Genomic DNA, 14254 nt, shown 5'->3' with positions numbered 1-14254 from the left:
AGCCTGGGCAAAGGCATTAACCCCTTCTCTGCAGCTCCAGGAAGTCTGGTCCTTGGCTGCCAGGGGAGAAGCAGCTGCCCAGCACCCGCTATAAATAACCTGGAGGGGGGGCTGTGGGCGGTGTCACTGCTCTGTGGGGATGGGGGGGGGCGAAGAATACCTCGAGCCCAGGGCCTCACCCCGGTGGCCTCCTCCTTGCTGGGTGGGGAAGGCGGTCCCACTAGCTCTGGAAAAAAGGCAGGCAGGGCGGGACATCTGAGCTGGGAGGTGCGCTCCTGTCCCTAATCACAGGGCATGGGGGGTCCCGAGGGGCCCTCGGGCCTCCTCCACAGCCCACACCCTCTCCTCTGCCTGCTCTGCCTCCTCCTGCCTCTGCTCAAAGTAAGTGGGGGGAGCAGGAGTCGTGTCTCAGGGTGGGGGCGCCGGGAGCTGGAGCTCCGTGCCGTCCTGACTAGGGGGGTGGGGGTCTCCGTTCCTGGGCCTGTGAAGGGGGCTCTGGGCTTGGTGGCGCGTTGGGGCTGAGGGTCCTTGTGTGGGTGAGGGGGGTGGGCCGAGTTGAAACTAACAGCAGCGAGGATGGGGCAGCCTGCTGACCTCCTAGTGTCCCCACGTGCCCCTCCTCAAGTCCATCCTGTCCCCTCCCCTGTGGGTGCCCTCTGGCCGGAGGCAGCTTCTGCAGGCGGAGGGGGTGAGGATGGAGAGCAGCTAAGAAGTCCAGGGAGGCGGGGAGGGCCTGCTCCGCAGCGGCCCATGATGGTGGCAGGAGGGGCCGCTCTCTCACCCTCCCCTCACTTTACAAATACGGACACGGAGGCTCAGGGAGGGAGGGCGACCTGTCCCCGGCCACACTTTTCATAAAGAGCCACCCCATTTCCAGGGCTCAGAGGGCCACGGGGACCCGGGAGGCACGCTCTGCGGGGCACTGAGCCGGCTGGAAGTCAGGGGGCTGGTCCCATCCTGGTCCCGCACAGACCAGCCTGGGGACCATTCCCTGGCCTCTTTGTGCCCTTACGGACACAGAGGAGTCATTCATCCAACAGGCACATCAGCTAGTGGCTGAGCAGCCAGCGACTGGCAAAGCCCTTTGCCCGCAGACGGATGCAAGTCCCTTCTCTGCTGCTTAACTTGTGACCTTGGGCAGGTGACTGGAATTTTCCAAGCCTCAGTTTCCTGAGGACGGGGCCAGTACTTACTGAGCAGGGCTGCCGTGGGGAGCCGCAGAGATACTGCTAGTAAAGCGCTGAGTACCTGCGGGGCACGGAGCACGCACCCCATAAATGCAGCTGTGGTGTTGTGCCAGGCGCTAGAGATCAAGCCGAAGGCACGGGGCCCTGCCCTCCGGCGGGTCTGCTCGGGTAGAGAAGGGCGGGCACCATGCTGAGGGTGTCAGTGCCAAGTTACTCGGGATATAACCAGCTAGAGAGGAACTGAACCCTGGTCTCCCGGCCCCACCGCTCGGCTTCCTCCCTCTGGCCTTCGTGGTGATGGATTTATTTCTGGGTCCTCGTCCAAATGAGCGGAGATTCCTGCTCTTTGTGACATGAGAACAGGAGCGGGCGGCGGGGTGGGAGGCGCCCCGCGGGCACAGGGGCAGAAACCCCAGCACGTGCCTCCTGCCCTGTGCGGGTGAGAGCTAGAAGGAGACACTGGTGGGAAGAAAAGTGTGTATTACAAACTCTGGTCATTTGAATGACAAACAAAGTGCCCTGGGGAATGAGAGCCTCCGAGGGGACTGGGAGGTGCAGTGGGAGGTGGGCAGGAGGGCAGGTGGCCAAGGGGAGATCCTGGGGGAAAGCAGACAGCGGGACGTCCGTGGAGCCCGCACCCTAAGAAGAGGAGGCGTGAGCTGCAGGAGGTGGTGGGGGTACCGGCGGGCTCTGATTTCTATCTCAGGGGCAGGGAGCTAGACGAGTGGTTGAGTGGGGAGGGCCCTGGCCCAGCCCACATGGCAGGAGGCCCAAGGAGCCCAACCTGACCCTGGCGCCCGGGGGGGGGGGCCGGGGGGGGCCCTCTGAGTGAGGCCTTCGGGAAGCTGCTCTGAGAGGCAGCTGTGCTCCTGGTGCCCCTGGCCCTGTGCCCTGGGCTTTACTAAAACACGGGAAGGTGGGGCCTGTTCTTTCCAGCCGGAAATGGAGGTTCAGGGAGGCCAATGAGCACGGCTGCTGCGTTCCTATGCCCTGGATCTGACCCTCTCGAGTGACTTGCCTCTGAAGTCTGCCAGCCCCTCTTGGCTGAGTCCAGCCCCTCTGACCTTTGACACAAGATGCTTCCCCTCCCCAGGGGCTCAGGACAGCGCTTCTGTGGGAGCCATCAAGGCTCAGCCAAGAGAGAAGTCAGAAGCCCGACCCGCCCTCACCAGGCAAGGCCAGGCCCCGCACACACTCACTCCCAGGGTCTGCAGGCGGGAACCTCAGGGGCCAGAAGCCAATTCATCTAATGGTTTCCCAAACATTCGGCCACTTTCTGAGTGTTTTCTAACCTGGCCAGCTAATTTTCCCTCTCTGTTTTTGCTATTTTGTTGATGTTTAAGTGTTTTTTAAAAAGCAATTTGTCTGAGGGCACTGCCTACTTAATTTTGCATTCCTAGTAAGTCTCAGATTTGCAGAGTTACGGAACTATTCTGTATCCTCTTAGCTGTCATTTCCTACTTTATCTCATTTTAACCATGCTTAGGAGTCCTCTGCTGTTTGTCTAATGTCGTTTTATTCAAAATTTGGATTTTTTTAAGATGTCATTTCCACCGAAGGATAGATTATTCAATAAGCTGATTGTGTTGGTTCTATTTAGCAGCCATGTGCTCGGCACTGTTAGCAGCACTGGCACACAGTATCTCCTGTAAACTTCACAGCAGCCCCCGGAGATAAGACCACCATCATCCCCATTTTACAGATGAGTAAGCTGAGGCCAGATCATGAGCCCAAGGACACTGGACTGGCAAGTGGCAGGGCCAGGATTCAAACCAGATAGCCCCACTGCAGATTCCCTTCACTTAACAAAACTTTCCTTTTACTGTGGTTTAATTTTAATGCTGAGTTACTGTTGGGGCATTCAAATGACAAAACAATTCAGAAAAGGGTGACTTTTCGGCAAACTGGACATTAGATGAGTCGATAAGCAAGGAGATGATTCCAGACCTGGAGTCCTGTTATAGGGCCTCCTGCTGGCCAGCTCCCTCTCCCTGTTTTGGGTCCAGGTATTTCCTCCTTCCTTCCCCTGTCCTCTCCCCGCACACTCGACACCTGTGTGCAGGGCCCAGGGCTTGGCACAGGTCAGGGGAGACAGGCCCGGGACAGAGGGAGCTGCAGGCTTTCGGAGATCACAGAACACACAAGGAGGGGAGGCCTGGTTTCTGCAGGCCAGTTGGAGGCTGAATAAGAATGGGAAGGGAGAGTGGGCATCGTGGGAAAAGGGACCTCCAGGAACAGGCTGGGGGTGGGAGGGCTTTGGTTACCGCCCTCAGTGTCCAGCACCTGATAATTAGAACCGAATAGCTAAGGTTTCCCCTTCCAGAAAGCCTGCCCAGTGGCTCTGGAAATAATGAGCTGCCTCCTTCACATGACTCCCCATCCCTCACCTTCTGTCGCAGGCAGCCTCAGCCCAATGCTGCCTACTGCGGCCGGCCCCTTGCCTGCTCTGGGCCCAGGCTGCTGCCTCCTCTCCTCCTCCCCCCTCCCCCCATTTCCCCCTTTCGCTGCCCTCCTCTCCTCCCATTCTCTCCTCTCCAACTCCTCCTCCCTCCTCCCTCCTCCCTCCTCCCTCCTCCCTCCTTGGAGAGGGGAGCAGAGCCTGAATTTCTTCCTCCTCTGCCTCTAGCCCAGGCTCAAGGAAAGCAGTGAATGAAGGGAAACTCTCCCTCGGAGAGGAGTCCGCTCTGACCTTGGGCAGGGAAGGAGGCGGCAGGAGGGGCTCACCCCCTTCCCCTCTGGTTATTGGCACTCTGGCTGCAGGACCTGTGGTCCTGTAAATCTCCCAGGCTTAGACCAGGGGCTAAATTTAGACGGAACTTTGTCGCCAGGCCAGAGGGGAGCATTAGGCTCGGCCAGACCCCCTGGCTCCAGGGCGGTGGCACCTTTGGGGCCTGCCTGGCCCCTGGGGCACAGGTTCAGCCTGGACAGGGCCCAGGGTGGAGGAAGAGCAGCTGGTGTCTTGGCTCTGGCTCGCTGCGTCCTTGCCCTGCCAGGGCCTCTCCCCTGCCCTCCTCTAAGGTGAGGGCATCCAGTTCCAGGCACAGGGAGCAGGGCCCGCTGGCCTCTAAGTGAAGATTCAGGGAAAAGGAACCCTGACAAGCAGGAAGAGCCCAGAACCTGAGCTCCCAGAACTGGGGGTGAGGACGCAGCTCCACCTGGCTGACGCCATCCATCCAGCTGGCCAGCCAGCATTTACTGAGCACCTGCTATGTGCCAGGCTCTGGGCTGGGGACAGGGGTGCGGGTGGAAGCAGCTCTTTGCCCCTGGGACAGCCAAGAGCTAATCAGTACAGATGACCCTGGAGGGGGACAGGGGACAGTGCTCTCCCATCTGACTAGGTGGGATCATTAGTTAGGAGTTCCAGGCCAGCCTGGGGAGGCTGAGCGTGCGGCCTCCAGCCCCAGCACAGGAAATAGACGGAGCCCCAAGTAGGGAATGTGGTGTTTGAGGGCTATGGGATCCTGGCCCTGGGGACATCCCGGGATAAACATTGACCCAGCTGTCAGGGAGCAAACATCTGACAGGCAGGGGGAAGGGGAAGGGCTATCCACTGGTGGGGCAGTGGCTTCTGGAATCGTAGAATCAGGAATGTCAGGGTTGGGAGGGGTGCTGGCCACAGAGCAGGAAAAGTGGTGGTCTTGGGAAGAATGGGGGACAAGGATTCGTATTTGAGAGCGCATTGCTTTCGGTCAGTCTCAGGTCCTGAATTTTCACAGCCTCTCAGCCTTTGCACATGCTGTGCTCTCTACCCAGGATGCCCTTCCTGGCACAGCCCTGATCAGTTGGGCAAACTCCTACTCAACCTTCAAAGCCCACATCAACATGAACACCTTCATGACACTACCCCCTTCTTCCGTAGCAAATTATAGATGCTGTAACAAGTTGGTCACCCATCCATCCTTCCCACCAGAAGATGGTCCCCTGAAGCAGAGATAACACACCTACTTTATCCCTCCCAGCACCCACTCTCAGGACTTTTCTAGGTGATAGGATCCTGGGTGGTTTTTATCTTTTGAATTGGGCTGCCATTGTTGCAACAACCTCATCTGTTCTCTGGTGAGTGCTCGAACTCACACAGTGGTCCTTCCTTTTCCCCTACTCATCCTCTGGTTGGCTCCAAAATGGCACCTCTTCCAGGAAGCCTCCCTTGGTTAGGTGTCTCTCCCATGTATTAAACCTAACACATTTTGTAACTGCCTGTTTACCGGTGTGACAGTGTGAAATCACCCACTCTCCCCCGCTCCCCTCTGTACCTTCTAAATCTAGGGAATCCCTATCTGGCCTGAGACTACCCAAGTATACCCACTGGGTCCCCAAGCCAGGGCCTGACACATAGTAGGCATCCTACAAGTACTTGTTGGGTGAGTGAACTGCTAGTGGGCCTCCACCTGGCTCTCTGGCCCCGTCACAGGGGTGCATCCCACCCTGAGGAGGAAACCTCTGGGGCTGAAGGATGGACAGAGAAGGTTCCTGCCTCAGGGGTCAAGCTGCACCGGCCACTTCTGAGGACAGGGTTCCAGACCCAGCCAGGCTGCTATCCTGCTGGTTGGCCTCGGGCATGTCCCACCTCAGTTTCCCCCTCTGTACCTCAGAGGTAAGGGATGAATGACGGACGGAACAGGGCAGGGGACAGACATGTGCTGTCAATCGCTCACTAGGCCTGGCCTCTGACCCTGGTCCCTCCTATCTCTTAGGCAGCCGGGTCACGCCAGGCGCCTGGAGACCAGCGCCTGTGGGCACTGCTGGAGCAGCACTGCCACCCCGCCACCACGCTCGCCAACCTCTCAGGTACACATGCCCCTGTGGGCACCGCACGGCAGACCCCAGGATGAGGGTGGGTCCCGGGCCCGTGGAAGGAAGAGGCTCTCCCGGGCCAGCCTATCCTGGGTGGGTGCTGGACAGGGGCAGCCTCCAGCTTCCAGGCCCAGCTTGTCTCTGTCCTTGGACAGGCCCTTCCTACTTGGGGCTCAGGCTCTTCCCTGGTGATGAGGGCTTGGCTGTGAGTCGCCCTCCAGCTCCCAGCTCCCAGCTCCCAGCTCCCAGCATCTGCACCCCAAGGGAGTGGCAGGAGCTGCATTCAGGAGCCTGAGGAGGGCCTGACGCTCTGCTTTAAACTCGGGCAAGGCCAGCGGAAGGTGTAAAATCTATTCTCTGGTCACAGCGACTCCAAGTGTCGCCTCCTTGTAGGGACCTTCAAAGCGGCAGCGGGTGCCTGAGCTCTGACCCCTCGGAGATTTCCGGTGGCCGGTCGGAGTCAGGGTCAGCCACAGGCTCGGGAGAGGCCCAGGGCCCACCCCCCAGGTCCCGGCCTTCTCAGATCTGCACCCACTGAAGCAGTCGGGGAGGAGGGGGCTGGGGGTGCCCTCGGCCCCTGGAGGTAAACGTGCTGGTCAACAGGGAGACCCAGGGCCGAATGCAGCCTGAGTGGGGCATGGAGGATGACAGCTTGTCGCCTGCCCTCCTCACAGCGTGGGCTCAAGAGCTCAGGCATTAGGGTCCGACATTGTCTGGCACCAGCTCCTCCCCCCAAACCGCCCCGGCCCGCCTGCGCTCACTTGCTAGGGCTGCAGTAAGACACCACAGGCCGAGGGGCTTAAACGGCAGAGATTCATTTCCTCACGATTCTGGAGGCAGAAGTCCCAGATCAGACGCTGGCAGGGTAGGTTCTTCTGGGCCTCTCTCGTTGGCCTGTGGATGGCCGGCCGTCTTCTCCCTGTGCCTTCCCTTGATCTTCCCTCTGGGGGTCTGTGTCCTAATCGCCTCTCCCTAAAAGGACAGCGTCGTTTTGGATCAGGGACCATCCTAGTCCTAGGGACCTGTCTCCAAATAAGGCCGCCTTCTGAGGAATTGGGGGTTAGGACTTCAATATATGGATTTTGAGGGACACAATTCAACCCAAAACACCTTCCGAGCCTCCGTTTCCTCGTCCGTGATAAACGGGTCTGTATTAACCTCAGAGGCTCACTGAGCAGATTGAATGAGAGATTGTGGACACACCCAGCAGGGGCCACATCGGGCAGGAAATAGAGCCCCGCCCCCCAGGAGGGCCCACCTTAACCTCTTCAGAGCTCTCTGCTCTAGAGGTGATGCTGGTTCATTCGTGGCCCCACTGACTTCTCCCTGCTCCCCACTCCCCTTCAGCACAGACCCCCCACCTTCCTTTTGGCCCTGAAAACTGGTTCCCCATCCCCTCCTGGTGAGGAGGGTCCCAATTTTTCCAAAAACAAGGCCTCTCCTGCCTCATTTGTAGTATCATTTATCTGTTTTTAAACTGATATCACACATATTACACACACACACACACACACACACACACACACCACAACTTTGGGAAAAAATATTTTTAAAAATCAAGGAAGAAGACAATAAGTGCTCCTTGTCCCTCAACCCAGGAATATTCATAATATTTACGAGCCCCAGCAGTTTATCAATCCCTAGAACCTCATGTTTTCTCAGTTTTGTTCTTGTTTTGATAACACTGGGAGGACCCTGCGTCCACAGCTTTGTAACCTGCTTTTGCCTCTTACAGCACAGGGTGAACACTTCCCCCTGCCATTACACATTCTTCCGGCACGCCATGCTGCCTAGCAGCCGAGTGGGGACGCATTAGCCTTCGTTAGCTGTGCCCCTGAGAGGACCATCCGTGCTGCTAGGATGCCCTTGGACTTCAGGAACAATTCATCCAGGGCAGTACTCTCCTTTTTAGGGTTCACTGATTGAGAAAATGCATAAAGTTCAAAAACAGGTGAAACCAAACAATCTATTGTTCAGACACACACACACACGTGATCATCCTGAAAAAGCTAAGTGCAAATTGATCAAGGCAATATTGAGAGTGCACAGATAGATAAATAGGCTAGTGATTGGCAATGATCTAGTTTCAGATTGAGTGGCAGAGTCATTATACTTATTGCTACACACAAACTTCCATGAAAGGAAAGACAAATAAAATAAAGTTAGGCCATGTGTGGGCTACTGGTGACAAGGGGTCATGAACCAAAGGCTATGGTCAATTACACCGTAAGCCCCTAACTGAGGTCCAAGTAAAGGGAAAACACACATAATCACGAGAGACTGCAGGCTTTGCATGGAATATTTGTTTTATTCATCACGGAGGTATATGTTTTAAGGCAGCGGTTCCCAACCTGTGGGTCGCGACCCCTTTGGGGATCGAACGACCCTTTCACAGGGGTCGCCTAAGACCGTCGGAAAACACATATATAACTACATATTGTTTTTGTGATTGATCACTATGCTTTAATTATGTTCAATTTGTAACAATGAAATTGGGGGTCACCACAACATGAGGAACTGTATTAAGGATTGCGGCATTAGGAAGGTTGAGAACCACTGCTGTAAGACATATTATTTATTCTGTCCAGAGGGAATACATGTGTCCAATGAATTCAGGGATCCCTTGAAATAACTCCTCAATCACACACACACACACACACACACACACACACACACACACACACCAGGGCTAGTCGAATGGGAAGAGAGCCTTGGCCAGGAGACCAGGCAGCCCTTCTGTCAGCAATGGCTCTGAGCACAGGCCTGCAGCATTCGGGTGGACGCTAGGCTAGTTAGTGAGCGTGACCAGCCCTGCCCTCAGGGAGTCACAGGCTGGGAGAGGAAACTGTAGAAAAACCAACAACCTCGCTGTGGCATAGACCAGCTCCTAGCAGATGCGGGCACCGAGGAAGGCCACCCAGCCCAGACAAGACAAAGAGCTAAGCTGATGGTTGGAAGGACGAATGGACATCCCAGTGGTCGGCAAACTGCGGCTCGGCAAACCGCGGCTCGTGAGCCACATGCGGCTCTTTGGCCCCTTGAGTGTGGCTCTTCCACAAAATACCGGCTCTTCCACAAAATACCGACTTCTGCGCATGGGCCATGAAGTTTCAATCGCACTGTATGTGTGTGCCCGCACATGGTATTTTGTGGAAGAGCCACACTCAAGGGGCCAAAGAGCCGCATGTGGCTCACGAGCCGCGGTTTGCCAACCACGGAGCTAGGCAAACTGGAGTAAAGAGCTGTGAAGGCGTTCCTAGCAGAGGGAACAGCACATGCAAAGGTGCAGAGGTATAGAGTGGCTCCAGTGAATGACAAGCTGCCCCAAAAGGCATCTCAAGTTAAGCAGGAGGGAGAGGATGCAGGTAAAGGACCAGGAAGAATGTCCTTTGCAGGGCCAGAGAGCCGGCTCCTCCTGAGGGCCATCGGGAGCCACTCTTGTGAGGAGTGACATGCCCAGGAGCCCAGTCTGGCTTCTGCGGTGATGAAGATGGTGTGGGAGGGACTGAAGGGGGAATTCCTTTTCCTCCTCTGGGCTTCCCCTTGCCCAGCTACAAATGAGAAGTTTGCAGAGGGGCCTTTCCTGGTCCCATGGTTCCACATGAAACCACCAGGCCACCTCCCCTGTGCCCAGGTGGGGTGGGTGGGCTGGAGTGGGGAGGATGTGCCTGGCTTAGGGGCACTGTCCCCAGTGTCACAGGGCAGGAGCCGGGCAGCTCCTGGACTCTCCTGAGCCTCTGTGCCCTCAGCAGCCGCCACACTGTAACTCCCAGTGAACCCCACAACTGTGTCCCAGCCGTGCACACCCGGGCCTTTCAGTCTGGCCACGCACAGCCCCCAAGAGATGCAAAGACAGACTGGCCCCTTACATCCTGTTTTCCAGCTGACATTGGATGGGTGGCGGGGTGAATGAGAGAATGTGTGTGACACTGTGAAGACACGTGACTGCATGTGGCGCCGTGTGTATTTCCACTGTGCTCTGCACGCCTGTTTGACGCCTGGCATTAGGCTATGACCGGAAAACCAAGATGTGTGTCTGAGCTTGCCTGCCTGGAACTGGTCACCGCCACTGCAGCTGACACCGAGGTGCGCCAGTGGCACCTGCCTCACCCAGGGCTGCCCATGACACACAGGTGTCTTCCCGGCACCTGTCACACTTCCCTGAACTTATTTGCAACCTGTCGCACCAGCCTGGGGGCACACACTGTCCCAAATACCTCCCCCCTGGCCTCCATCCCAGGGCCTCCCATGACCTTTGCTTCCTTAGCTAGCACAAAGGCCCACGCCTTATTTATTTGTAGTTGGATGTAACCTAATTGAAGGAAGTTTTCACTTTGACAATTTTTCCCCGTTTACCTATTTGCAAATACTGAAGTGAGATGTACAATCAGTTTGTTCCAAAGCTGCTACCTTTTCAGTTTTCTCTGTCACTCCTAGAATAACAGACAGCTGTGCCTATAATAAGATCCAAGAGAAATGGCCCTGCATTCCAGAAACCAGGGGACCTTGGGTCTGTGGCCCTGTGCTCTGGCCCCAGCTGGCCAGTCAAGATGCAGAATGGCCTTTGGTTGAGCAGAGGGCTCAACGGTGGGCGCACAGATTACAGAGCAGGTGGTCCTGATGGGGCCAGAGCAAATGCCACAGAAGGGGTTTTAGCTGCTCCACACCTGCTGTGGGGCCTGCTCTCCACACTCACACACACACACACACACACACACAGACCACTCCCAGGTGGCCCTGCCGCATGCCCCCCGCCAGGAGGAAGAGACTATTCTCTCAGGAGCCCCGGGCGTCCTCAGACCCTGGTGTTTGAAGTGCTCCACTTAATTTCAGACAATTTCTCCCCAGACCTGGCCACCGCCTCCTCTCTCTCCAGGCCCTCCTCCCCAGGGCTGGTTCTCCTGGGAAATCCCCGGCCATCCCAGCTCCTGCAGCTGGTCCTTCACCCATTCAGGCACCTCGTTCTCACCAGACTTTTCGGTGGCCTCCCTCCTTCCCTTGAAGCCCCTCCAATCGACTTCCTTCCCAGAGGCCACGGGGAGCTTTTCTGGAACGCAGATCTGCACGTGGACTCCCACCCCCTCCCTGCTACTCCCCCAGGGAGGTAGCGCTCCTTTAGGCAGGCTGCACCCCGGCGGCTGTGATCCTCCGGAGGGGCGGACGGACGGGGCATTCCGCCACCCCCGGCCCACGCTCTCCATCCCCACCGCCCTCCTCTGGACCACGGCGGGATCACAGAACGCGGACTCCCGCCTGGCCCGTGGGTCGGGGCTGGAGGAGCCGCCCGGCCCCGCCCCCTGACGCGGCCATTGGACGCGACCGAACCGGTGGGCCCGCAGTTCAGTGCGCTTCCCGCTCCTCTCCGTTAAGTCCCGACTGGGCGGCTCCGGGAGATCGGGAGCAGCACCCGCAGGTCGGGGCTGGGCGGGCAGGACCCAAACCCGGTTCTCTGGGCCCGGGCCCCGCAGCCACGCCGAGCGCGCACTCACACTCCGTCTCTGCGCGCGGCTGGCGGTGGGCGCGATGGTCGCGGCGCTGCTCCCCAGTCTGCTGGAAGCCAACTGCAGCCTGGCGCTGGACGGAGAGCTGTTCCCGGACGGCTGGGCGCTGGCCCTGGACCCCGAGGGTAGGCGGGAGGCGAGCCGACCCGGTGGGCGCGGGCTTCTTCCCTGAGCTCTCTGAGCGCCTGGAGCCCTGCCTCCCGCGGCGCCCTCGCCCCGACCACCTCTCTGAGCCCGCTCCGCTCTCTCCGTCGCCAGGTCCCCACTCCTACTGCAACGCGACCTTGGACCTGATCGGGACGTGCTGGCCCCGCAGCGCCGCCGGAGCCCTGGTGGAGAGGCCGTGCCCCGAGCACTTCAATGGCATCAAGTACAACACCACGCGTGAGTGTCGGACCCTCTGCCGCGTTCTGCACGGCCTGCCGGGAGGGCTGCTTAGGGAGTGGAGGGGGCCCCCCTGAACCAGGGACGTGCCGAGGGCCAGGGCACCGTCAGCCCGCTGGCGATGAGGACCCTCATAATGTTGGGGACGCTCCTTGTGCCCCGCTGTGGTCAGACCTCAGCGAGGCAGTGATCTGCCCACGACTCCCGCGCGCCGAGCGGCGAGAGCCCAGAAAGGGAGAAGAACACACTTCCTCCCTTTTGAGGGTGAACCCCTCTTCCAGGTTATCTACACTGGGTGCATGAGGCTCCCCATTACAGCTTCTCTTTGTTTAATCAATGCCCCCCCCCCCGCAGGGAGGGGGTTGCTGCGCCGAGTCCCCAACCCCCGGGTGAGTGGGTGTCACTCTTCACTCCCAGAGAGGGGAGGGCAAGCCCAGCGCCTGTGTTGGGAGAGCAGCCGGGCACGGAAGCTTCGGGGCCAGAGTGGGGCGCTGCCTCTTCCTACCCCGTGTCTCCAGACTGACCCTCGGAGCTGAGTCAGAGGCCGTGGGGTGCTTTCCTCCAGCGCCCCAGGCGTCAGGACCACCCCCGCCTCCCGGGGGACAGCCCGTGCCCACCTGCCTCCTGGCTGGAGGCTGTGGAGCCGCCCAGCACCCAGGTGGGCTCGTTCAGTACCGGCCCTGGGAGTGGGGGGCTGCCTGAGCCCGTGCCCCGTGCATGGTCTAATGGAGCCAGGCAGGAGCCAGAGCAGCAATCAGTGGTCCCCCTGAAGGCCACTCACATCTCCAGCCCTACCCCACCCGCAGGGAGCCTTCTGGGAGGGAGAAGGGTGTCTGAATCCCCGTGCTGGAAACATCATAGCAACCTCTCTCTGAGCATCTGTCTGAACCGCGGCACCGCTCGCCCACCCCTCTCAAGCACGCGTGTACACACACACACACACACACACACACACACACACACACTAGTACATCTGAGCTCTTAGAGAGAGAGGGTTAGAGGGCAAGACAGCAGTGCCTGCGTCTGAGCTAAGCACACTCCCCTGCCGGCACCTGCTCCAGTGGAGGGCTCTCCTGGGCCCAAGGAGCCCAGCAGCAGAGGAGCCCCTAATGGAAGGGGATGGTGGAGACAGTGGGGCCGCTCAGGAGGATCCCTGCATCGTCGGAGGCCATGCTTTCTCTCCAGAGTTAAAACAGAACTCCCTGCTGGAAATGAGGTCTCCGCCCCAGGAGGTGTGCGAGCAGCAGGAATGACGCCCGTGCTCCTTCAGTCCTGAGATTATAGAACTGTGTTTTTAGGATTCTGCAAGCTGGGTGGGGTGTGGCCATGGAACTCGGGGTCCCTGATTCAGCCTGGGCCAGGAGACTAAGGGCTAAGGGGGTGATAAAGCATCTCAACCCATAGCCTGTGGACGGGGGCTGGGGAAGTTGTGCTCTGGTTCCTAACCCAGCCTGGGCTGTCCCCTGTCCTCCCCAACCAGCCTGGAGTGCCGTGCTTGGGCCCTCCTCCCACGTGTCCCTGTGGTCCTCACAGCTACAAAGGGCAGCTGCCTCCTCCTGGACAAGGTCCACTTCCCTCCTGAGGAATTGCCCAGCTCAGCCTCAGCCTCCTAGACCTCAGGCCCTGTTGGGAATGGCTGGCCCCATCTGTACTGGGAGGCATCTCCCAGAACAGGGGACAAAGGGACACTCCACCTAACCCAACCCCATGGAGAGGCTGGGTCCCCACTTCCCAGAACCCCATTCTAGACACATGCTGAAGCATGGATAGTGTTCACATGGGAACACATCAGCTGAATGGTCTCCAGCCAGAGGGGTTGGTCTTTGCACTGGGTCAGCCTGCTGTGCAGGAATCTCCTCTTAGGCTCTGGGGGGACAGAGATGATAGGAAAGGCCGAGCTCAGCCCTCAGGCGGCCCAGGCAGCTTAAAGACCAGACTCGCACAAATCAGCAGTCAGGGACTGGAAGGGGGGGCTTGGTGGGCCTGCAGCATTCCTGGAAGGCTTCATGGAGAGGGTGAGGTTGGGCCTTGATGCAATGGGGATGTCACAATTCTCAAAGACAGGCCTGGTGCAGGGGGGAGCCTCAAGAAGGATCCCAGATAGGCATGGCAGAGGGCACATCTGACTGCGCCTTCTGGGACCTGGTGTAGCAAGAGAGAGCCTCTTGCTTCCAGAAACGCCAGCTCCAGGGTCTCCCATGAGAAAGTGTGTCCCAGGGGAGAGAGATCTAGTTCTGCCTGTTCATTGCTGGGGATCCCGGACATGTCACTCTCCCTCTTTGGGCCCCTTTAGACCAGTAAGGGACAAGTTGCCTCCCCCTCTTAAATTCCCAAGGAGACACCTGCTGGCTCTGTTTCCAACGTGCTTTCCTGGGGACAGTCAAGGAT

The 14254-nt window shown here is 58.5% G+C and overlaps 1 protein-coding gene across 1 annotated transcript in view; it reads left to right on the top strand.

Moving 5' to 3' along the window:
• The first annotated feature begins 257 nt into the window (after window positions 1–257).
• Window positions 258–14254, top strand: part of CRHR2 (corticotropin releasing hormone receptor 2) — a 30559-nt gene continuing 16562 nt past the window's right edge. Inside the window, exons 1-3 of the mRNA XM_081102611.1 lie at window positions 258–381; window positions 5882–5975; window positions 11741–11866. Coding sequence (XP_080958737.1) covers window positions 295–381; window positions 5882–5975; window positions 11741–11866 — 307 coding nt within the window. The 5' untranslated portion in view covers window positions 258–294. The remainder of the gene's footprint in view (window positions 382–5881; window positions 5976–11740; window positions 11867–14254) is intronic.

The sequence above is a fragment of the Myotis nattereri genome (genome assembly GCF_964212035.1).
Source record: "Myotis nattereri genome assembly, chromosome: 11".
NCBI classification, from domain to species: Eukaryota; Metazoa; Chordata; class Mammalia; order Chiroptera; family Vespertilionidae; genus Myotis; species Myotis nattereri.
The sequence above is the reverse complement of the archived record's forward strand: the minus strand, read 5'-3'. Positions and strand labels throughout refer to the sequence as shown.